The sequence below is a fragment of the Eumetopias jubatus genome, unplaced genomic scaffold (genome assembly GCF_037043125.1).
Source record: "Eumetopias jubatus isolate StellerSeaLion01/CBP00866 unplaced genomic scaffold, mEumJub1_p1.0 scaffold_2, whole genome shotgun sequence".
Lineage (NCBI taxonomy): Eukaryota > Metazoa > Chordata > Mammalia > Carnivora > Otariidae > Eumetopias > Eumetopias jubatus.
The window spans coordinates 196,730,840-196,754,372 of record NW_028274808.1 but is presented as its reverse complement, the minus strand read 5'-3'; the positions used below and the strand labels follow the sequence as shown (position 1 = coordinate 196,754,372).

Sequence of the window (23,533 nt, the reverse complement as noted above, 5' to 3'; positions counted from 1 at the left end):
ACACAAGGGGAACAAATAAGTAGCAAGGTGACAGAATTAAACCCCACCTCATCAAAAATTATATTAAACATAAGTGAACTAAATACTCCAACTAAAAGAGATTTTCAGAGAAAACAAAAGGAACATTCAACCATATGCTGTTTAAATTGATGCTTATATTCAAAGATACAAGTAACTGAAATTGAAAATGAAAGGATGGAAAAAATTTTACGAGACACACACTACGCATTAAAAAGTTGGTGTAACTATATTAATCACAATCATGTAGAATTCAAAACAAGCAGTACCTCCAGAGATAAAGATTATTTCATAATGGTAAATGCATCATCTGATCGAAAAAAAAATCCTCAATGTGAATCTAACTATTAACATATTTCAAAAGTCATACACACTACAAAACTGCAGAGAACAGAAAAATTCACAATCATATATAGAGATGTTAATACTCCTCTCTCGGTAATCATTTATTTTTTTTTAAAGCAGCAACACTCATTAAGGATATAAGAGATGTGAACATCCCTGAAACTTATAGAACACTGCAGCAAGCACTACAGAATACATATCCTTTTCAAGAGTATATGGCAAGTTTACCAAGGTCTGTCAAATACCACGACATAATAAGTCTAAATAAATTCCTGGAGCCTGAAAATAAACCGAACTGGGAGTGGGAGCCTCAGACAAACGAGAGAGGTGAGTCTCTGTGGACTCCTGCCCTAGATTTCTAAGTGTCTTGGTGTTGGAATGGTGGGCGTGGAAGATGGGACTACAGTACAGGAACAGGAGGCCTTATGGATCAGAGGGCAGCTGTGATGTGCAAATAAAAGTCAAGGATGACTCTAATGTCTTGGCCTGAGCAACTGGAAGAACGGAAGTGCTATTTGTTGAAGTGGGGAAGACAGGAAGGAGCAGATTTGGGGATGGGGCAGAGAAGCAAGAACTCAACTGAGAAGCACTAAGAGTAAGCGTCCCATTAGATATCCATGTGTAACCTTTGAGTTGGGTTGGCAATTGAAAATTTAAGTCTGCAAGGTGTAGGCTGAGCCTAGGTAGTTGTCAGCAGATAATACATTGGTGATATTTTAAAGAGTATTTCTTCCACCCCATCTCAAACAACCTCATATTTGGGACGCTCTGCCCTATTGACCTCAACCAGAAATCTACACCAAAATCTAACACAATGTTCCCATTACTTACAAACACATAAATGCCATCTAGCAAGATAAGTGGATGCATCCCCCACAGGGGCAACACAGGGTAAGCCAAAAAATAAATCAAAAATTGCCAAACTGCATACTAGGGCCGAATCTTGTGTCTTATTTGCTGGCTAAGAAAGAAAAATAATCTAGGGTGCCTGGGTGGCTCAGTTAGGCAAGCGACTTTTGATTTTGGCTTGGGTCAGGGTCATGATCTCAGATGCACTCAGCAGAGCCTGCTTGATTTTCTCTCCCTCTGCCCCTCTCCCCGCTCATGCTCTATCTCTCTCTCTCTCTCTCAAATAAATAAATAAATCTTAAAAAAAAAACAAAGAAAGAAAGAAAATAATCCTAAATCATAGTTTTCTTTCCCCTCCCACCCACCACACCACAGAAATTAAAGGGATTGGCAAATAATAGCCCTGAAAGACTTATAACCTCAGTTTAAGACCATGATACCTAGGAAAGAACAGCAACATTTGTTATTTTCTGGAAGAAATAAAATGCCAGTGTAAATTACTTTCAAATGTAAATCCAAAGCAAACATAATTCTGGTTTAACGCATGAAAGGTGTGTTCCACTAAGCTCCCTTTGATTCTCCTGGAAGATTGATGGAGTAATTATACTCTGGAGAGCAGGGTTAAGAAACTGTGTTGGAACTTATTAAATATGACATGTGGCGACTTTTCAATTTTGTTTAAAAAGTGTGCTTGAAAATAATTACATTTTAAATGGAATTCATAAATTTCTTACATCACTTAAGTGAACTGCAGAAAATCCTGCCGCACACACCAAGATTTTGTTGAATTTGATAAGCTGTATCATCTACAAATAGAAACTCACTGGCATTTTCCACAGGGTGATGGGACCAGAAGATCTGCAGAGCATCTTCAGTTGTAGTTTTGTTTACATATACATCAATATATGTGATTAAAGTAACTATATTCATGCAAATATATTCCATTATGGACATTTACGACCCTCCTCCCTTTCTTGTGGATTTTTATAATGCTTTCATAGCCACCAGTTTCTCCCCCTGCCAACCCATTCCACATTCTGCAAGTATCATGATCATTCTAAAAGGAAAACCTGGTCACATCACCCCCCAGATTAAGCTTTAGTGTCTCTTCGTCTTCTACCAACAGGGCCAGCTTCATGGAAGTGCAACCTGAGCACACAGAGCTCTGTGCTCAGAAGGGCCCTGCACTTGGCTTAACACCCAGGGGTTGCTTTTATCCCTGAAATGTTGCTCCCTAAGGGATTACAGTGACGCATGTGCATGAGCAGAGGCTATGCGGCCAATGTGTGTGGCCCCCATTCATCTGTAACGCTCCACAAGCACAGAATTCTGGTAGAACCACAATGTGTGCAGGCTCAGCAAGACCCGGGTAGATGAGTTTTGTTTACATCTGAGTAACGAAGGGCAGTGACATTCTAAGGAGCACGAGGGACCAAGGAACCCTATGATACCCTCCTCCCCAAGTTATGTGTGAGCTAATTCCTGATGCTGAATTGAAGACACAGAAGGGACAAGATGGGACAACCAAAGCTCCTTTTTCCTCTGTCTCCTTACTCATTAGTAAGCTGAAGGTAGAGAGCATTGGCACAACATGCACATATCAAGGAGAGAAATTAAAACAGTTGAGTTCATTTTGCATAGCATTTCCTCTGTTCTGGTAAGAACAAAATACGTATGCACGCATGTGCTTTGAAATATGAATTGTGTAATTCTGGCAATTCTGCACATGAGTTAACTGCTCTTGTATTTGCATTTAAAACCGGCATTGCACAATATTCTTTCCGTGATAATTTAAAATTTTAAATACTGTTTGCCTAGAATGCTATTAAATAGCAAATTAGAAAAAAAAAAAAAAGCACGACAAACCGAGAGAGATGGAGACCATGGAAGAAAGGAAAAAGCTTCATAATTTTGTAGCTTTAATGGTAGTTTTGTGGTTCTTGCACAAGGGAACCCATTTTTCTTTCACGCTGAGTCCCACAAATTAGGTAGCCAGCGCTGCCAACTAAGAAGTCAAATTCCTCAATGTTACTGACCTGTGCATACTGTGTCCCCCCCAAAATTCATATACTGGAACCCTGACCCTCAGTGGGGTGTTACTTGGAGGTGGGGACTTTGGTAAGGTAATCAGTTAATTTGGGGAGGTAATCAGGGGGAGATGAGGTCATGAACATGGGGTCCCTACGATGGGATCGGTGTCCTTAGAAGAAGAAGAGCTAAGAGCTCCCTCCCTCTCCACCAAGTGAAGATAACCCGAGAAAACAGCTGTTTGCAAACCCGAAGTGAACTCTCATCAACACCTTGATCTTGGACTTGCCACCTCCAGAAGTGTGAGAAATAAATGTCTGTTGTTTAAGCCCCCAGTGTGGGCTATTTGCTGTAACACCCCTAACTGAGACACACAGCGTGACATTCTAGGATCTTGAACGCCTGGTGCTAGCCTTAGTCTCCAGCCCCATCTCTAAGGCTGCTCCCCCCTCCCCCATCATGCCCACTCCCCATTAACTCTGGGGTACTGAACATCTTCCAGTCCTCTCTGCCCACCTTGCCTCCGTACATGCGGCCCCCTCTGCCCAGAAGGGCCTTTTCCTGCACCGTCTTCCCAGTTTCCCTCCCCCCACATGACCTCCCCTTGGCTGTTACCTGTTCCTCCTTCAGGACAGGTATCAGAAGTTACCTTTTCTGGAAACACTTCCCAAACCTAATTCGGGGCCTCATCTGAAATGGCGCATTGAAGTTGCTATATAATGGTAAAACTAGGTGTATTTGTTTCCCAGGGCCACCAGGACAAAGCACCACATACAGGAGGGCTCAAAACAACTGAAATTTATCCCCTCCCAGTTCTGGAGGCTCCAAGTCTACGACTGAGACGCCAGCAGGGTTGGTTTCTTCTGTGTCTTCTCCTCCTTGCCTCTCTCCTAGTTTCCAGGGAATTGCCTGCAATTTTCGGTGTTCCTTGGCTTGTGGGGGCATTACCAAACGTCCCAAACTCTGTCTTCATGTTCACATGGCATTCTCCTCATGTGTGTGTCTGCCTTTGTGCCCCAATTTCCCCTTTTTATAAGAATACCAGTTCTACTGGACGAGGGCCCACGCTAGTGGCCTCATCTTAACTTCACTGCATCTCTGTCTCCGAATAAGCTCACATTCTAAGGTATTGGGAGTCAGGCTTCACCTTACTTATTCTGGGGGATTCAATTCAATCCACAACATGTGGCATCCAGAAATCTTTTTCTTCTTTCCTCTCAAATGCCTAAGAGGATGGACATTTTCTAAAAGACAGGGGCCCAATATCTAATCCTCCCTAAAACCCCACTCCAGCCTCCAGGGCCTCCGTGGGATTTAGCAAACACAAGACTCAAAAGGTGGCTTGATCCACGTCATGACACTGACCACCGGCAAAAGGACACCTGCTCCCTGGTCACTGTTTCACATGACCTGGTCACAGTCAGGCTTCTAAACACAGGCCTTGCCCTTCCTGACAGATGTAATAAGGTCTCGGGCAAGGAAGCTTTGAGGGCAGAGTCTGTTGGAACGGGCTGTTTCCTGGAGAATGGAAATGGGGAAAGACCCTCCTGACAGCAGGGCCTGGCAGTCACCCAGGAGGAAGTCAGAACACCTCCTTTTTCTGGCTCAAGAAACAGCGACTCTCACCCAACATCCCTCTGCTCACATGACATACCTTACACAGCCGGGTGCTGACATCACCTCACTCCGTTCCCATGGCAACTGTACAGTTGTAGCCCCATTCTCAAAAGGAAGAAACTAAGGCTTAGGGAGGTAAAGTCGCTGGCCCACAGTTACACAGACAATACACAGAAAAATCAGCATCTCACCCTGTGGAACCCCCAAATCTCTGCTTGTAACCTCTATGCACTGACCTCCTTCAGTCACAAAATGTAACTTTATTTAGTGAACTTTACACGGCACTTACTTTATTATGTGCCAGACTATGTAGTAAGCATGTCCCATAGAGTAACTCACTTACTCCTCAAAACAGTTTACAAAGTAAGGCCCATTTCCTCTCCATTTTACAGAGGAGGAAACCAGCAATCGGGAAGGAAAAGACACTTACTGGAGGTCACTCCACGAGTAGGTAGCAGGGCCAGCATGGGGCTCTCGGCAGTCTGACCCCGGGTCTGTGCTCTTAAACACTACCCTAGGTAAGGGGCCTCCCTGCTGGAAGACTCCATGATGAAGCCGGCCTGGGGGCCTGGTGGATCCCAGAGATGCCTGAGCCCAGAGGCCCACACCCCATCTCTAAGGGGAACTGACTGGGAGAGCATCAGGCTGCGCTCTAGCGTATGTCCTCAGGGGCCTGTTACCTTCCCAGCACCTGAGCCAGGCAGGCCCTGCAGCCACACAACCACCGTCTATCCCACCGACAGTTCATCCACTACAGATCCATTCAAAAAATGTCCACTGAGCAAGTCATAAGCGAAGGGTCTACAAAGGCACACACGGCCACCCTGAACGTCACTGTTCTGCATCTACCTACTTTATCTTGCTTCCTATTTAAGAAGTCTTAATCCATTTCCAGTTGCAGCTAGAAACATGAAGTTCCTTGGTAGAAGGTTCTGTTAAAATAAAACCAGTCAAGATAGAAAACAGAATTAAATAAATAACAATAGGGGTATATAGGGCTGTGGTAAAAAATAATAATAATAATAATTCCCCAGATGGGATACCAGTGATGGAGCTGGGGAGAGACTGGCAGGAGGGAAAGAACTTTCCAGTTATCCAGAAAGAAGTGGGACCAGCGCCCCAAGGTTACCACCTATGACACTGAGTGAACCCCCAATAACCATACCTCTCACACAGCGTCATTCTTCAGACACCGGGAGGGACCCTGTTACCTTTCATAAGTTGCACAGTGATTTTTCTCTGTATTTTCTGAAAATTGCTCAAGGACAAGCAGCTACGAGGACAGACATTTTGTAAAGCAGTGGGACCCGGATGAAACGCTACAAGAGCCACGGGCCCTGTTCTGGAGGAGACTCCGGGCTCACGGGGGAGACAGACACTAATGAAGTACTCATGTGAATAAATGTAGAACTAACACTGTGATAAATTCAATGAAGAAGCGTACGGTAATGTGGGGGCGGGGTGGGGTCTTGACCCAGCCTGGGAATCAGAGAAGGGATCCAGGAGAAGGGTGAGTGGGAGATGACCAAGCCAAGCCGGGTGAGGTGGGGGAGCATTTCAGGCAGAGGCAACGACACGTGGTAAGGCCCTGGGGCAGGAGTGACATGAAACGTCCCCAAAACTGAAAGGATGCCCCGTGGTCCAAGAGCATAAACAGTAGCACTGAGTACGAGCAGAAGGAAGGTCGATAACTGCATGGAACAGTAATACAGTAACAGTGAGCCAGGGTTTGGGCTAAGAACTTGAAGCACGTGGAGTGATTTAACTCATGCAGTGAGGGAGAGGGTGGGATGAGATGTGAGAGGTGGACAGGTTCCAGCCCCCACAGGGCCTCGGGGACCATATCACAGTCTGAATCTTTAGCCCGAGAGCAGTGGAAGCCACTCCCGAATGCTGGTAACAGGACTACCATCATTGCTGTGACTTCAGTCATGAGTCTGGGTGGGAGGCTGCATGGGGGGGGGGGGGGGGCGACGCTTGAGTGGAGGCGGCAGTGGGTAGGGCTGGAAAGATGGGGCAGATTTGGGAGAGACTTGGGAGGTAAAATCAACACAGCCAGGTGCCTAGCTGGACTTGTGGGGGAAGGCAGATGGAAATGCTGAGGAAAAACCCTGAAATATTTTGGCCTCTGCAACTGCATAGATGATGGTACTATATGCACTAAGCTGGGAGACTCTGGAAGCATGTGAGTTTGAGGTCATTTTGGGCTTTAGGTTTTTGTGTGTGTATAGATTTTATTTTATTTATTTGAGAGAGAGAGAGAGATTGCACTGGGGAGGAGAAGACGGGGAGGGCAAGAGACAAGCAGACTCCCAGCTGAGCACAGAGCCCATGTGGGGCTCAATATCATGAACCTGAGATCATCACCTGAGCTGAAATCAAGAGTCCCACACTTAACCGACTGAGTCACCCAGGTGCCCCAGGTTATTTTGAATTTGAGGTATTCTTTTCGGCATCCAAGTGGAATTACATACAGAAACACAGATTTGGAGGCCAGAGGAGAAATACGAATGAAGGAAATAACTTACTGAGTCACTGCTAAAAGAAAGAAACAGGCACCAGTTATTAACGTAGTGTCCCTCAGCTCCAAAGCCACCGCTCTGTGACGCTGGGGCAGGACTCCGCAGGACTCTGCGTTGCCAGCCGGCTTCCCACTAGGCACTGCCAACAGAGGGCACAAGAGAGGCACTGCCAGACCAGCCTGGGAAGGGACTCCCCTTCTTCCACCTGGTTGTCCACCTGTCAGCCAGCAGGTGGGCAGGGGGCCCGGCAGCCCTCCCCTCAGTGGCCCTCATGGATGAGCTGCACCCTCCAGAAAGTTCCTCTGCCCCGCCCCCCAGCCCCGGCCTTGTAGGCTGCCTGTTCCTCTAGCCACTGGGCCCTCTCCAAAGAGATCTGAAACGCAGCCTGACCCTCAGCCCTGCCAGGAGGAGCTGCTACTTCTGTCCTAGAGTCTTCTCCGACTCCTTTTCACAGTTAGCCTTTTTACTAGACGAATTCTTTGTATGACACGTTCTCTTTCTGAAAACCGGTGTGGCTTCAGTCTCCTGACTGCACCCGGACTGATGCGGGGTGACTGGGCAGGCGGGAGGGACAAGATCGGCGGGGAGACGGGACAGGGCTGAGCAAGGGGCCCAGCGGCTCAGTCTTGAAGAACTCCAAGACTTACCGCAAGGGAGAGGAGGCCCCATTGTTTTCGGTGCGGGAATAGTCCTCTGGGGTGTCGGGACCCTCACTACTCTTTCTAGAACAGTTTCTCCATCTCCATCTCCAACTGCGTGGAGCCCAGATTTTAGACAACTGAGTACTGCTAAGAATATTTTGTTCCTTCCAAGTCTCTCAGGAAAATGCCTAAGCTCAGTGCTAGCTTATGCTGTACGATCCTCCTAAAATACCGATCCTTTTTCTCTTAAGGCATTTAAACCCTTCCCTCAAGACTCAACATAAACCCTGTTTCCATCTTAACACCCTCTTCACTCCAGCTCATATCGTGGGAAAGCCATCGCCCCTTCTCTCTACCCTTCTGTGCCCCATAAAACAGGAATTTTGTTTTAACCAGAGAGCAACGGGAACCATCCCCGCCTTCTCTCTCAGCGGGAAGAGAAGTGATATCCCGCATCGTGATATGCAAGAGTCTGATATCCATTCATCTTTACAGGTTGACATTCGGGGAAATTTCTCAGGAGTCCTCTGTGCATTATAACTGGGATCCACCAAGCTGAGTATAGAACCCACTCTGCAGACTCCAGTCTGCCCAAGCAAGTCCCAAGGGCAAAACTGAGGGACAGCAATCGAAAGGTCATTCTGGACTCAAATCCAAGGCACCTTCTCCAAACAAACTTTAGTGGTAATAAGTGTGAACGTTCCACGTTTGTTTCTCGAAAGCCTCCGAACTGGGAGGAATGCAAGAAATCGACCCCACTAAGTGACTACTTTTGCCTTTCATTCAACCAATAGCTGCTGTGTGTGCCTTCCCCGGCCCTGTTCCAGGCCTTGCAGACACAAAGATGAAAGAGAAATGCTTGCTGCTCTTCCGGAGGCCTCAGTCTAGTGCAGAAGATGGACGTGCGGTCAAACTGAGATGAGCCAGTGTTCCAAACCATGTCTCAAAGAACACGGTAAGGCAGGGACTGGTGTGGAAGTTTGTTTGTTTCACTTACCCTTGTTCTCTTGATACCCCAGCACTCCTCGGGAAAATCCTGCCCAGACTCTCTTAGTCCACATTCCTCAAGTGATGCCAACTCCACCCCCAAGATCAGTGGGTGCGCATGTGACCCAGCCTCACCACGGAGAGCCTCATTTCTCCCCAGTCACAGTGATCGGTTCAAGAATGCTCACGACTTAACCACAACTCATCAGAATGAATCCTGGGATTCTTCTTCTGCAGCGACTATGAAAAAAGAGGCTCCCTTTCCACACTCAGAGCTACGAGGCTCTGAGCCTCGAGGTCATAGGGGCCCCATGATGAGACAGCAGGCCTGAAGCCACACAGAGGAGAGCAGAGAATCCAAGGAGGCAGATTCCTGATGACATTGCTGAGAACCTGGTTCCACCAGGAGATGCACACCTTCATTCATTTATTCATCTGTCCCTCAAAAGTGTATGGACATCTGCTGTGTCCCAGGTGTTCTTTTAGGCCTTGGGCACACAGCAGTGAATAAATCCCACCACATCCCTACCTTAAGGGAGCTTGTGACCACGTGGGGGAACACTGTAACTAAGGGAATAAGGAAAATAAATGGTATGAGAGACGATGATAATTGCTATAAAGCAAAGGAAGGCCAGGAAGGTGGCTTGGGAGTGCCATCGTAAGGAGGGTGGTCAGTGAAGGCCTCACAAGGAAGGTGGCATTTGCGTGAAGACAAGCAGAGGTGAGGAAGAGGGTCCTGGGGGAGAAGTCCTGCAGGCACGGGGAGCAGGTACTGGGCTATAGTATGAGGGCGTCTGTGTGTCTCGAGGCAGGAGGGAGGCAGGTGGGCTGGAGAAAGAAAGGAGATGGGGTCAAAGAGGCCGGGCTTGATGGGCATCTATAATGACTTCTGCTTTTATTTGTTGCTAGGGCAGAAGGAGAGGGGGTTGAGCAGGGACTGACATGCCCCATGCCCACTTCTGCAGGATCACTTCAGTGTTGCACTGAGGTGATGCTGCAGGGGGAGGGGAGCAATAGCTAGGGAGGCTATTGTAATAATCTAAGCCAGAGGTGTGACCATGGCTTGGACCAGGTGGTAGTGATGCAGGTGGTGAGAAGTGGCCAGAGCCAATTAATCCCCTTCAAAAGACCTCATGTTGGTTAACTGAAGGAGGCTCACCTGCCACACCACATTACACCTCATCTCAGATGCCATCCACGTGAAATGCACCGTCGTTTTATGTACCACTAAGAGGGAAATGCTGCCAATGAATCTACGATGTGATTCTTTCTAGTCCCTTGAAAAAGCTCTTTTAGACCCATTATATATCATGCTCATGTAAACAGCTATGACCACATGCAAATAATAAAACTACATCACAAATACCACACTGGCCGAACTGCATCCCCAGTTCAGAGATTTCAAACATGGAAAAATGTGTGCCTTAGAATCAACGAAATACAATAGTTTGTATACACATGTCTGACTTTATAGAGATGACTGACACATGCTTTAAGCTTATACAATTCATACGTATTTTCTAGGAGTGTTGAAAAGTAGAGATGGATCTTACCATTCATTTCTACTAAACAATCTCATACTGATTTATGGCTATTTTCTTAACCTCCCCCACCCCCCACCACGTAGAAGACAAATCAAAACACATTTTCAAATGAGGTCTAGATCTAAAAACCTAAGGTTTACATCCTAGACTCCTGCATGAAATATGCACATGCCTGATACAGCTATGAATACCAAGCCCCTAAATCCACATCCCTTACATGGCACCTGTCCAGCCTCCACCTCTGTAGAGACTCTCATTATAAGAGCAAAGTTTTCAAAAGACTGTCTCCAGATGAAGCATGACTGAAACGTTAAGGGGTGATTCTTTGTTTGTTTCTTTTGGTTTTTTAAAGATTTTATTTACTTAGGGGGTGATTCTTTAATTGCCTTGGGTGTCAATTTCCAGAGGAAAGCAACATTTGTGGCAGATTTGGTTAGACCAAGAAGATGTTTTCAGTTCTGAGTTTCATGCAGATTTGGTTAGACCAAGAAGATGTTTTCATGTTCTGGTAAAGTTACCTGGACCAATAATAATATAGAAATAACACTTAAATGACCCTTTAATATATGACATTCTAAAATGAGAATACCCAGAGCTGGTTATGAGTTTGCCAAATCAATACCCCCAAGTGTGTGGATGCCAGCCATAAATATACAGAACACTGATTTAAAAAAAAAATCCTTTGGAAACATAATTTACAACATGTTTCTGGAGTTCTAAAAAATATTCACTCCCTTGGATCCAATAATCCCTCCCCTTGCGCTTTAAGACTATTTACTTATTTATTTGAGAGAAAGAGAGAGAGAGCACATGCATGCACGCACGCACACACACACACATAAGAGAGGGAGAGGGAGAATCTTAAGCAGGCTCTATGCCCAGCAGGGAGCTCGACGCCCAGCTTGATCTCACAACCCTGAGATCATGACCTGAGCTGAAATCAAGAGTCGGACGCCTAACCCAGATGCCCCAGGAATTCCTTTAAAAGAAGGGGAAAATATTCACAAAATTTTCAAGCAACTTATTTATAAAGATGGAATCATGAAAGTAGCCTAAATGTCTAACAGTAAGAAAATATTTAAGTAAATTATAAGAGTCCCATTTGATGGAATATTATAGCCCACGAAACTATTGATTTGAAGACACCGTTGCAACCTAAGCCACTTTGAATACAATGCTAAGAGAAAAAGCAGAAACCGTTGTATCTGCGGCAGGTGGACGCTTATATAAAAATGTCTAGATGTGGATAAGGACCGTGTGTGGGGAAAAACAACTTAAACGCAATTTTGACATGAATTTGGAATGGAAGAGAATTTGTTTTCATTCCTCGAGGTTGTATTTTGATGTGACTGCCCAACAAATGCTTTTTGAAGATAGCCTGTGAGATGGTTATTGTAAATGAGCAGGTGCCAGAATGTATTGTTACTAGCTTCTGTGCGAAGAGCCCCGTGGGGTGGCATGGCATGGTGTGGCGTGGCGTGGCAGAGCCTGACCTGAGTGCTGGGCTCATGTGCATGGCCAAACGCATCTGTGAGAGTTACATTTCCCCTAGGCTTCCAGAAGCAGCACAGGGAACACTGTTAGGTCCCCACCTCTGGAGTTCAACAGACCTGGGTGTAAGTCCCAGCTCATCCACACACAGGCTAAGGGCTTTTCCTGGGGTCCCCAATTCAGTTACCTCTCTAGTACAATGCAGATTCTGAGACCTCCCCAGGCCGAGTTGTGATGATTCCCGATTAGGCATGAAAAGCAGCGCATGCACTGTGTCAGGAAGTTAGTTGTTAATATTACCTGAATGCAAGTTAAACTTTTGCCATCTGAATGAAAATGGGCATGATACAGTTATGCAATGCAAACTTTCAGCTAGGGTTTAGTATTAAATTACTTACAAACCAGACTTGTTTTTGCCCAGGGAGGTGTTTTTTTGTTTGTTTGTTTTGGGGTTTTTTTTTGCCCAGGTAGGTGTTTGCATCTTCAACCACCCAACAATTCTGGTTTGGGAGAGCATGTGCGTTCACTGGACCATGTCACTCCCCTGCTTAAAATTCTTCAGTGACTCTGGATGCCTATAGGATCAAGTCCAAACACATGGCCACTTGGCCCTTTAAGGCTGGTCCAGCAGTTGGGGTTCAACTCCATGCCTTCCAGCCTCACACTGCACACAGCCAGGAGTACTAAGCACCCCCGACAACATCTCCAATGAGCCCTGCTTACTCTTTACCATCTGCCTTTGCATATTCTGTTCCTTCCTTCTAATACACACTTCCCCTTCTCTTCCAACCCCTCCTTACTGGTAACGTCTGCCATTTGCACAAGACTCAATACTAAGAGGAAGGCTTCTTTGCCCCTCCTCCCTGCACCAGGGTCAGGGACCCTCCTCTAGGTTACCATAGTTCTCTGAGTTCCCTGCATTGTCCTGGGTATTTATTTGCTCCAGGAGCTCCCTGAGAGTAGGATATTTGCCTTCATCTTCTCCATATTCTTGGTGCCTAGCACAGGGGTGGGTGCAAAAAAAGATGATCAGTCAATGCCTACAGAATAAATGAATCAATTGGTGGCAAATTACAGTGCTTTACTTGCACAGGAAAATATATGAGAGATATGCTGGCAAAATCAAACAAGTTAATGTTTCACTGGGCTGGAAGCTGGCAAAATGAGGCGAGTCCTAACCTTGTACTTCAAGAGCCCTGAAACAGGCAGTTAACCTTGGGTCCAATCTGCTTTTGGAATGAGGAACAACAGCAGGAAAATCAAAAGATTGGTTATACCAGATATAACTATTTTGCCAATCAATATTTTAAAGAATGTTTTCTGGGATAAAGGAGAGAGAGAGTTGTCAATATAAGGGAGGCAAATTCCCCCTGCAAATAAAAGAAAGAAAAATGCTAAGAAAATAACCTAAAGTACGGCCTTTGATCCAGGCTAGAACCACGAACCCCTGTAATTTTTGGAGGTGATACGTAAGTTTGTGCTTTCTTCTATGAAGGGGGTCCATGGTTTTCACGAAAGGCTCCCGTCATGGGCTCAGTGGTTGTCCCCTCCAAACTTCATGTGGAAGTTCTAACCTCCAATCTGACTACGTTTGGAGATAGGGCCTTTATGGAGATAGATGTTAAGTGTGGTCATAAGGGTGGGGCCTTAATCTGATAGGACTGGTGTTCACGTAAGAAGGAGAAGAGACACCGGACAGCTCCCTCCAGCGCCTCAAGCACAGACGAAACCAGGAAGAGAGCTCTCACCAGAAACCAGCCCTGACAGCACGGGAGCTCCGACGTCTGGCCTCTAGAACAGTGAGAAAACAAATCTCTGCTGTTGAGGCCGCCACCACCAACAAATTCTGTTGTTTAAGCATCAGTGGTACTGTGTTATGACAGCCTGAGCCGACTCACACAGATCCCTTCACCAAGATAGACAGGAGAGCTTTGACTTGTTGCAAATAGAAGGGTTCTGACGCAAGTCATGCTCTCCACCTGTCGCTAAGTATTGGTGTTTTCATAGGGTCTGAACAGCCCTGAATGTAATCATGAACGACAAAAGTGCTCCGAAGGGGACAAGTCTATCCCAGAGCTGCCCCAAGTAGGCTGTCCCACAGCAGAGCACACCTGCAGACAGTGACTGACTTCCATGGAGAAGCTCAGGGTTAGTGTGAACTTGGCCAGGGACAAGTTCAGCTGCATGTGTCCAGACTCTTCCTGGGACACCCAGGGGCCCCCACCACCTCCCTGCCTACCTCTCATCCGTCCATGCCTGGCTCTCCACCTGCCTGTGCCCCAGACTAAAGAACGAGGAAGGCCTCCGGTCTCCTTGGGTGCCCAGGTGCCTTCACTGGCCCCACTCACCACCCTTATCACCATGGATGGTCATGGATTATTCAGTGTCACTAGACTAGGAACTCCTTTCGGAAAGCACCAAATCGGGCTGACCCACTTAACTTATGTTAACTGTCTTCACGTAGCCTTTGGAGAGGGGCTGTCTGGGCCAGCATGTGACTACCACCCACAGCCTTGGCCATTCTAAAAACCATGATCTGTGCCCACAAGCCTATGCCTGGGTGGTGATAAGCACTGCCTCCAGAGAAGACTGGCCAACCCCCAAGCCAGCTCTGCTCCTTAGGAGCTGTGACTAGGCCATATCCCTTCCTTCAATTGCCAAACAGAACAACAGAAATACCTACCTGGTACCTGAGAGAACACGTATAAAGCCCTAAAACAGTGCCTGGCACATAGTATGTGCTCAGTACATCCTAGCTCTTGTGTGGGGCACGGTGAAGACCAGAGAAACCAAAGCATTAAGAAACCAAGCTTTTAAAGGCAGAGTTAACAGATAACCAACAATACCGTACTGATTATAAGACACTTTTCACATGGACTACCAGTGGTGAAGCTTCAAACAATCCCATATTCTAGGGTAGTAGGTGGTATCATAATTCTCATCTCATGGGTGAAGAAACAAAGGTTTCAGAGAGGTTAAGCAAGTTGCCCAGGACACACAGCGCTGGAAATGGCGTTTTGCCAGTTCAAATACCGAGCTCTAGGGACCTGAGCCACAAGGAAGACCAGCCCCAGAATTTAGATGAGGCTGGACAAGCTCCACCACCGCTCCACCAGGGAGGCTGCCACAAGCGGGACGCCTTCCTTAGTGTCACGGAGTTTAACCAAGAAAAGTTTCCCTAGGCCGTCCTGGGCGAAGCAGGAGAGTAGCGTGGAACCTGCCGGTGCACGAGACCAAACGCGTCGTGGACCGACACACACACACAGGCCGCCTCCCTGAGCCTCCGGCTCTGAAGGAGACCGGGGCTTGGGGGGAGCTGGAGCCGAGCAGCACCCGGACTTGAGTCCGAGGCAGCTCCTCCTTCCGCTCCCCAAGTGAAGGCTGGGCTGCACCCCGTGTCCGACTCGGCCCGCCGGCCCGGAGGGGCAGCGGTGCACAGGGGGAACCTCAGCACAAGCCGCGCGCCGCGCAGGGGGAAGGAGGGGTGCGCCCCTCGCCTCTTACCTTCCTCATTCTCGTCAAACACGGGGGGCTTGTGGGAGTGGTTCCCGCCCATATTCCGCCGTGGCGCCTGCCGCCGCTACATGCCCGGCCGCGGCGAGCGGGGAGCGCGGAGCGCGGAGCAGGACGCGGGACGCGTGGCGAGCGCCCAGCCCAGGCTGCAGCCGCGCGCTAGCCGGAGGGGGCCGAGCGCCGCGCAGGGGCGGGACCGCGCCCGCCGCGCCCCCTCGTCCCGGCACCCCCCGCTGCGCTCGCACGCCCGCCGCGCCCTCTCTGCGGGGGCCTCCGCCGCCCCGCCCGGAAACCCGGAGCTCCCCGCGGCGCCGGCCACCGAACCGCGCTCCTCGCCGGCTGCAGCGGGCGGGGGACCGGAGGCGGCGCGGCGGGCGGAGGAGGAGAAGGAGAAGGAGGGGAAAGAGGGAAGGGGCGGGGGGGGGGGGGCGAGCGCAGCCCGGGGGACGCCCGGAAGAGGGGGTGCGGCGGGCCCCAGCGGGTGGAGCGCAGCCGGCCGGTGGGGAATGCCGAACTGAGTGCAGGGTGGGCCCGGAGGAATCGCGATCCCGGAGTAGGGGCGCTCCCTACGCGCAGTAAGCGATTTGTGAGCGCCTACTATGTGCCAGGCCCAGGCTTAGCGCCTTATAAGCACCGTTCTCCGTCACCTCTTAACAACCCAACCGTTAGAAAAATAATTGTTCCCCGTTTTAGAGCCAGGGAGCCTGAGGTTTGGAGGGAAAGGAGCTCGTCCTGGCTGCGAAGGGAGCCCCCAGGAAGCCCCGTTGGGCTTTATTTGCTATTCGGGCTGGTGGTACACCGGCAGTGATTCATCTACCGGTTCTCCAAAAGACGCCTTTCCTCTTTGGGTTTTTCTAAATATTTAATGAATGAAAGTAAAGTCTAGACCTTTTAGAGCCCCCTTCATTCTACATGGGGAAACTGAGGTCCCAAAGGGGTGTAGTTTGCCCCAAACCATTGTCCCTAGGAGAGGGGTGCCTGGACGTGCACCTTGGGATTCCCCAGAACTGCGCGGCCTCCGAGTCTGATGAATGGGTGGGTTCGAAATTGGGTGCGTGTGTCCCTGGCAGCGGGAGCTAGGGAGCCCAGGTCCGGGGAGGAGACGAGCCCAGGACCAGGGTGCTAAGTGCTGGGTGCGATGGGTGCACCCCGAAGTTCGTGGGGCGAGCGTAGGCCCTGGAGACCCTCCCTGAGGAAGGCGCTGGTTACCCAAGAGGTGCGGTCCCGCCCAAACAGCCCGACTGGCTTGGGGGATCTTTGGCCACATCCTGCCATCTGCTGGGCGCCTTAAGCCACTGTCTGTGCTTTGATAGAAAACATGGGTTCTTTTTGAGTATCCCCATCTTCTCTCCCCCTCCCCCCATCCTTCTCTCTCTCTCTCTCTCTCTCTCTCTCTCTCTCGCAGGCATGCTGGGGGTCGGGGGATGTCTCTTTGTCTAATACAGCAAAAAACTCCCAGAGGCAATGGGGGGAAAGCTGAAAAGATGGAGCCAGCCCCAATCCAGCATGATCCAGCTAGATTTAAGATTGGCCTAAACTGCCCGGCCTTGGGGTGGGACAAGCCTCATTTTCACCTTGGAGTCCTTATCTGTGAAATGGGGAGATTGATAGTTACTCCCCAGGACTGCCGCGAGGATCATGTCAGAAACTATTTACAGAAGAAGGCAACAGTACCTGGCATGTAATAAATGGTCAATAAACATTTCTTGCCTTTCATTCCACCAACAAGCCCTGATTGAGTGGCCAGTCTACACCAGGCAATAGACTGAACACAGAATAAAGACACACAGTACCTCAAGAGGCCAGGGGAGGAAATGATCACAGGCCAGGGTTCTGAGCCCTATTCTGCTCAGGTTTTATCCCACTTTTGCTACTCTCTAGCACGTTAACTTGGGTAAATTACTTAACCTCTTCTGGCTTCAGTTTGTTCATCTGTAAAATGGGGGTAATCACAGTACCTCCCCCTTTTAGGGTTATTATGGGGAATAAATGAATCGATGTTGGTGCCTGAAACATAATAAGCACAACAGAGGTGTTAGTTATAATCTCCAATAATGAGCTATCACATAAACTGTACTAACTGCTCACAATTCTTCCTTCTCTTCCTATTCTTTCCTACTTCTCTCACACTGCTGATGTGGGCTTTCCCATAGGACTTGCCAGCGGGGTACGGGAGGAGGTGACAGTGCACCAGGTCTGAGTGCGTGAAGGCCTTAAGAGATGGCACATGTTTCGGCTCTCTTGTGCTGTTGCTATCCACCTTGAGAAGAGCTGGCCCTGGGACCCTCTGTTCCCAGGATGAGAGATCCAAGGAATAGACCTGAACCCCCCATTTATCCTAAAGCAGAGCATGGGCTCATGATGAAGAAAAATAAGTGTTTTTGTAAGCCACGGAGATTTGGGTGTGAGGGATGTTTGTCTCACAGCGTTATCAGAGAGAGAGCTGACTAATACATATACTAACAGTCACACATGCAGACTATGATTGGGGGTTTGTGTTGTGGTGGAAGGAAGCCCAGGAGGCTGTGAGAACACAGCAGGCACTGGTTTCAACCCTGAGAGTCAGGGAAGGAGAAGACCCCCCAAAGAGAAATCAGAGCATCCTTCCCTCCCCTTCCTCCTTTGTCGAGTAAGCATTTTCTGGACACTTCTTGTGGGCCAAGCCCTGGCTAGGTGCTGGAGACAGACCCAGCCATGAGGGAGACAGGGCCTGCTTTCCCGGAGCTGAAGTTTAGAAGTCTAGTGTGGGACAAGAACAAGTGCAGAGTGGGTCACACTTTGACGGAAGGGGGTGCAGAGGTTATAAAAGCATGGGCTGTGAGGGCAGAGGGGAGGCACCTGAACCATACTCCGGGCCAAAGAAGGCATCCCAAAAAGATGGTGCACAAGCCAAGTCTGGAAGGGCAATGAGGAATCAACCCCCAAGAAGAGAGTCATCCTCTCAAAGTCCCAGAGGCCGAGACAGAAGGGCATCCTGCAGAAGTTGAGACCAGTTGCACATCACCGGAACACAGATCGGCATGCCGAATGGCCAGGATAGCGACAACAGTGCCCGTGTATCAAGCGCTCTCTGCAGGCCAGGCTCTGGACCATCACTTTAAGGGTGCTTGATCCTGCAGGCAACCCCTTCCCTGCTCCTCTCTCCACTTACAGAGAGAGTACCAGGCCCTGTTATTTCAAGCTCTTTTGTGGATTACCTCTTGCAGTCCTCACCAGAAACCCGGGAAGTGGGTGTTATCGTCATCCCTTGTACTAAAGGACACACAAGCTATGCCAAGTCCCACTGATTGAGAAGTGGTGCCTTGCAGGTTTAAATCCACAAATTAAACACAACATCAAAACCAAGAGAAAGGACATATGGAACAGGGGCTATTTCCGGAGTTGGAAAGTTCAGATTATTTTTATTTTTTTAAGTGCTTTTGTATGACTGTACAAAATGCTATTATAAAGAAGTATTTCAGGGCACCTGGCTGGCTCAGTGGTTAAGCGTCTGCCTTCAGCTCAGGTCACGATCCCAGGGTCCTGGAATCGAGCCCCGCATCGGGCTCCCTGCTCTGCAGGAAGCCTGCTTCTCCCTCTCCCACTCCCCCTGCTTGTGTTCCCTCTCTCTCTCTCTCTCTCTCTCTGTCAAATAAATAAATAAATCTTTTTTAAAAAAAAGAAGTATTTTTTCTTTTTATTGTTATGTTAATCACCATACATTACATCATTAGTTTGTGATGTAGTGTTCCATGATTCATTGTTTGTGCATAACACCCAGTGCTCCACACAGAACGTGCCCTCTTTAATACCCATCACCAGGCTAACCCATCCCCCCACCCCCCTCCCCTCTAGAACCCTCAGTTTGTTTTTCAGAGTCCGTAGTCTCTCATGGTTCGTCTCCCCGTCCAATTTACCCCTTCATTCTTTCCCTCCTGCTATCTTCTTTTTTTTTCTCTTAACATATATTGCATTATTTGTTTCAGAGGTACAGATCTGTGATTCAGCAGTCTTGCACAATTCAAAGCACTCACCACAGCACATACCCTCCCCAATGTCTACCACCCAGCCACCCCATCCCTCCCACCCCACCCCCACTCCAGCAATCCTCAGTTTGCTTCCTGAGATTAAGAATTCCTCATATCAGTGAGGTCATATGATACATGTCTTTCTCTGATTGGCTTATTTCGCTCAGCATAATATCCTCCAGTTCAAACCACGTCATTGCAGATGGCAAGATCTCATTCCTTTTGATGGCTGCATAATATTCCATTGTGTTTATATACCACATCTTCTTTATCCATTCATCTGTCGATGGACATCTTGGCTCTTTCCACAGTTTGGCTATTGTGGACATTGCTGCTATAAACATCGGGATGCACGTACCCCTTCGGATCCCTACATTTGTATCTTTGTGGTAAATACCCAGTAGTGCAATTGCTGGATTGAAAGGTAGCTCTATTTTCAACTTTTTGAGGAACCTCCATACTGTTTTCCAGAGGGGTTGCACCAGCTTGCTTCCCACCAACAGTGTAGGAGGGTTCCCCTTTCTCCGCATCCCCGCGGACATCTGTCGTTTCCTGACTTGTTAATTTTAGCCATTCTGACTGGTGTGAGGTGGTATCTCCTTGAGGTTTTGATTTGGATTTCCCTGATGTCGAGCGATGTTGAGCACTTTTTCATGTGTCTGTTGGCCATCTGGATGTCTTCTTTGGAAAAATGTCTGTTCATGTCTTCTGCCCATTTCTTGATTGGATTATTTGTTCTTTGGGTGTTGAGTTTGATAAGTTCTTTAGAGATTTTGGATACCAGCCCTTTATCTGATAGGTCATTTGCAAATATCTTCTCCCATTCTGTCGGTTGTCTTTTGGTTTTGTGGACTGTTTCTTTTGCTGTGCAAAAGCTTTTTATCTTGATGAAATCCCAATAATTCATTTTTGCCCTTGCTTCCCTTGCCTTTGGTGATGTTTCTAGGAAGAAGTTGCTGCGGCTGAGGTGGAAGAGGTTGCTGCCTGTGTTCTTCTTTAGGATTTTGATGGACTCCTGTCTCACACTTAGGTCTTTCAACCATTTTGAGTCTATCTTTGTGTGTGGTGTAAGGAAATGGTCCAGTTTCATTCTTCTGCTTGGGGCTGTCCAATTTTCCCAACACCATTTGTTGAAGAGACTGTCTTTTTTCAATTGGACATTCTTTCCTGCTTTGTCAAAGATTAGTTGACCATAGAATTAAGGGTCCATTTCTGGGCTCTGTATTCTGTTCCATTAATCTATGTGTCTGTTTTTGTAAAAAAGAAGTATTTTATAATCACATTATTTTAATAATCAGTAAAAAAAAATGATATTTTCATTTTGAGAAAAAAAAAAAACATCCCGTGGACACTATGTTGCCCCTGACTTTGCAAGGTGTATTTCCCGGCCCATTGCTGTCCTTGTTGTCTGATGGGAGGAAGTGCAACCATCAGCCCAACCTTCCAGATGGAGGAAAAGGGGCTCAGGGGATTCAAATGGCCGGTCCTCCATGTCACAGCTCTGGCATTCATCCCCCACGACTGCTGCAACCCGTTACCACAAACTTGCTGGCTTCAATCAGCTAAAATTTTCTAAAAGTTTCTTTCACTGTTCTGGAGGCCAGAAATCCAGCATGAAGTTGTCAGCGGGTTGGGTTCCCTCTGGAGGCTTTGAGGGGGGCTCAGTTCCAGGCATTCTTTGCCTTGGGCCAGCGGGACGCCACAGGCAGCTGAGGGTGGGAGCCTTCAGAAGCCCTCGTCATGACTCTTCCATCGTGAAGGGCTTGGTCGTGTACTACTGACACAATCTGCCTGAATTATTTTGGAGTAAGCACATTTCTCCTCCACCTCCTAGCCAACATCGAGTGCTGGCCGGTCTCCTCAAGAGAGGATGGCTGAACTTGGTTTCAGCTGTGTTCCAGATGAAGCCAACTCCAGGTCTTGCCCTCTTGCCCGGCTCACATCCTGATGAGTCTCGGAATGGTCTTCTAACTCTGTGCAAAAATAAATAAGCAAAATAAAAGCCATCTGCTTCTCTGTGCCAAGCCTATTTGGCTTTCTCAGAAGGTGGACTTTGAAAAGATCATGATAGTTATGGTCTACAGGATTCTCCTAGGGGCTGAGCACATGAGTCTTGCGTTACTTCTCGAATCCCAAATATATGTACAGAAGTAAGAACTGGGATTCTTTTCCTGCCTTAAACTTCCATGAGTTGATTCCTGGGGCTGCTATTCCTCTCATTGAGAACATGATTAAGCATTCATGCTTGGATCCAGAGGCTGTAACCTTTAATTTTATGTAACACGATCGTGCTGTAGAGGCTAATGTGATTCCCCAGGGCAGGGTGTCTTGTGTGCCAAGCCATTTCTTAGAGTCTGCTAGATCAGATTTTGTTATCATTTCTGTTAAGTCTATTTTATTTAAAACTTGATTCTGGTTCACTTAGAGTAAATACCGTCTGCTTGCACTCAGTTTCAATATGTTCTGTTTGGCAGCATTGTACATTATAAACAAAAAAATGATAAAGGCTGTTTTGTGGCATACCAAGATAAGGCACAGTTTGCACATCCAGTTCTATGGTTGGAAATCATCTCACTGAGATAGCAAATTATCCCTAATGATTTAAAAAAATAGTAATTTCAAGAGTAACCTTTTTATTGTTAAGGGTCTTTGTGTGTGTATGTGTGTGTTCTTGCACAAAATAAGGGTCCATAAATCGCTACTAATGTGGTGCGTCTGCATTTCTTGGCATTATAAAACTTCCCTGGAGGCATTTTCATAGTTTGGAACTTGGTAGACCAGCAAGTCTGAGCTTCTCCTTCTTACATTAAGACAATTTGCATAGTAGCTCCATGGTGACCTCAAATTAAGTGTTTGCAGAGAATTCTAGCTGTAATGTGAAACAGGCTGGATCAGAAGGAAGGCTCTGTAGCTGCCAGATGCAGCATCTGTGGGGTGTGTTTCTTTGTGTTCCCACATGGGTTTATAGAGATTCTTAGAGGCTTAAAGGAGTCATCATGAACACTCTAAAACCGTACTTGTATGTGTGCATGTGTGTGTGTGTGTGTGTGCACATTTGAATATTTTTATGGGGAGGCAGTTAAAATCTTCCATAGTTACTTCAAAGGCTCCATGAATCCACCTCTCCCCACCAAAGAAAAGGATCAAGAACCACTCATCTATAGAATAATTTACATCACAGAAAATACATTCTTCTCCTGGAAAGCAGAAGCCACACGTTGCAGGAGTAATAATGATTTACTAAAAGACACCATGGTCTTAAAAATTGTACTGCCACTGACTTACTATGGAACCTCAGATAAGCTACTTCCCCTCCCTGGGCCTCAGTTTCCTCATGTGTAAACTGAAAGAATGAAGGAGTTGGGCTGTATGGCAAAGACTTGATCTTCCATATCCATTTGTCCCTTCTTTTTTAAAAAATACAACACACATAGCCAGTTTTATTTGGGCACAGGCTAGAGACTACATCTCCCAGCTTCCTTTGCAGGTAGGAGTGGCCATGTAACTAAGTTCCAGCCAATAGGATATGAAAAGTGATGTGTGTAACCACTGCACCCTCCCTTCCCCCTCTTACAGGCTATGATACTGCCAAGACCACCAGAGCCAGTTCAGCCCTGCCAGAGAGGACCACACCCTAGGAAGTAAGAGAGCAAACAGAAGGAGCTTGGGTCCCTGGTAACCTCGTGCAGCAGAATGCCCTACTGGACTTGGATGGCCTGCCTACTTCTGGATGGTTAAGAGACAGTACACTATCACAGTTAAACTGATTTGAGGATTTCTTTTGGTTCAGCCCATTACTTAACTAATACAGACAGGATGAATGCCAAGGTCATCATTGTCATTACCATCATCTTCCCTGACATCCTGAACAACATAGCACATAACAGACATCCCCACAGACACGAAGAATTGAATGAACAAATGAACCATGGAATGGGTTTAATGGGCATGTCAGAAATGCGACAGGATGA

At 47.5% G+C, this 23,533-nt stretch overlaps 1 protein-coding gene across 2 annotated transcripts in view; it reads right to left on the bottom strand.

The window, feature by feature from the left end:
* The window catches only part of STK32B (serine/threonine kinase 32B), a 415,059-nt gene extending 399,461 nt beyond the window's left edge, over positions 1-15,598 (bottom strand). For both annotated transcript variants that reach the window (XM_028089513.1, XM_028089520.1), the window contains exon 1: positions 15,547-15,598. In XM_028089513.1, the coding sequence (XP_027945314.1) occupies positions 15,547-15,598 (52 nt within the window). The remainder of the gene's footprint in view (positions 1-15,546) is intronic.
* Between the last annotated feature and the right edge of the window lie 7,935 nt (positions 15,599-23,533).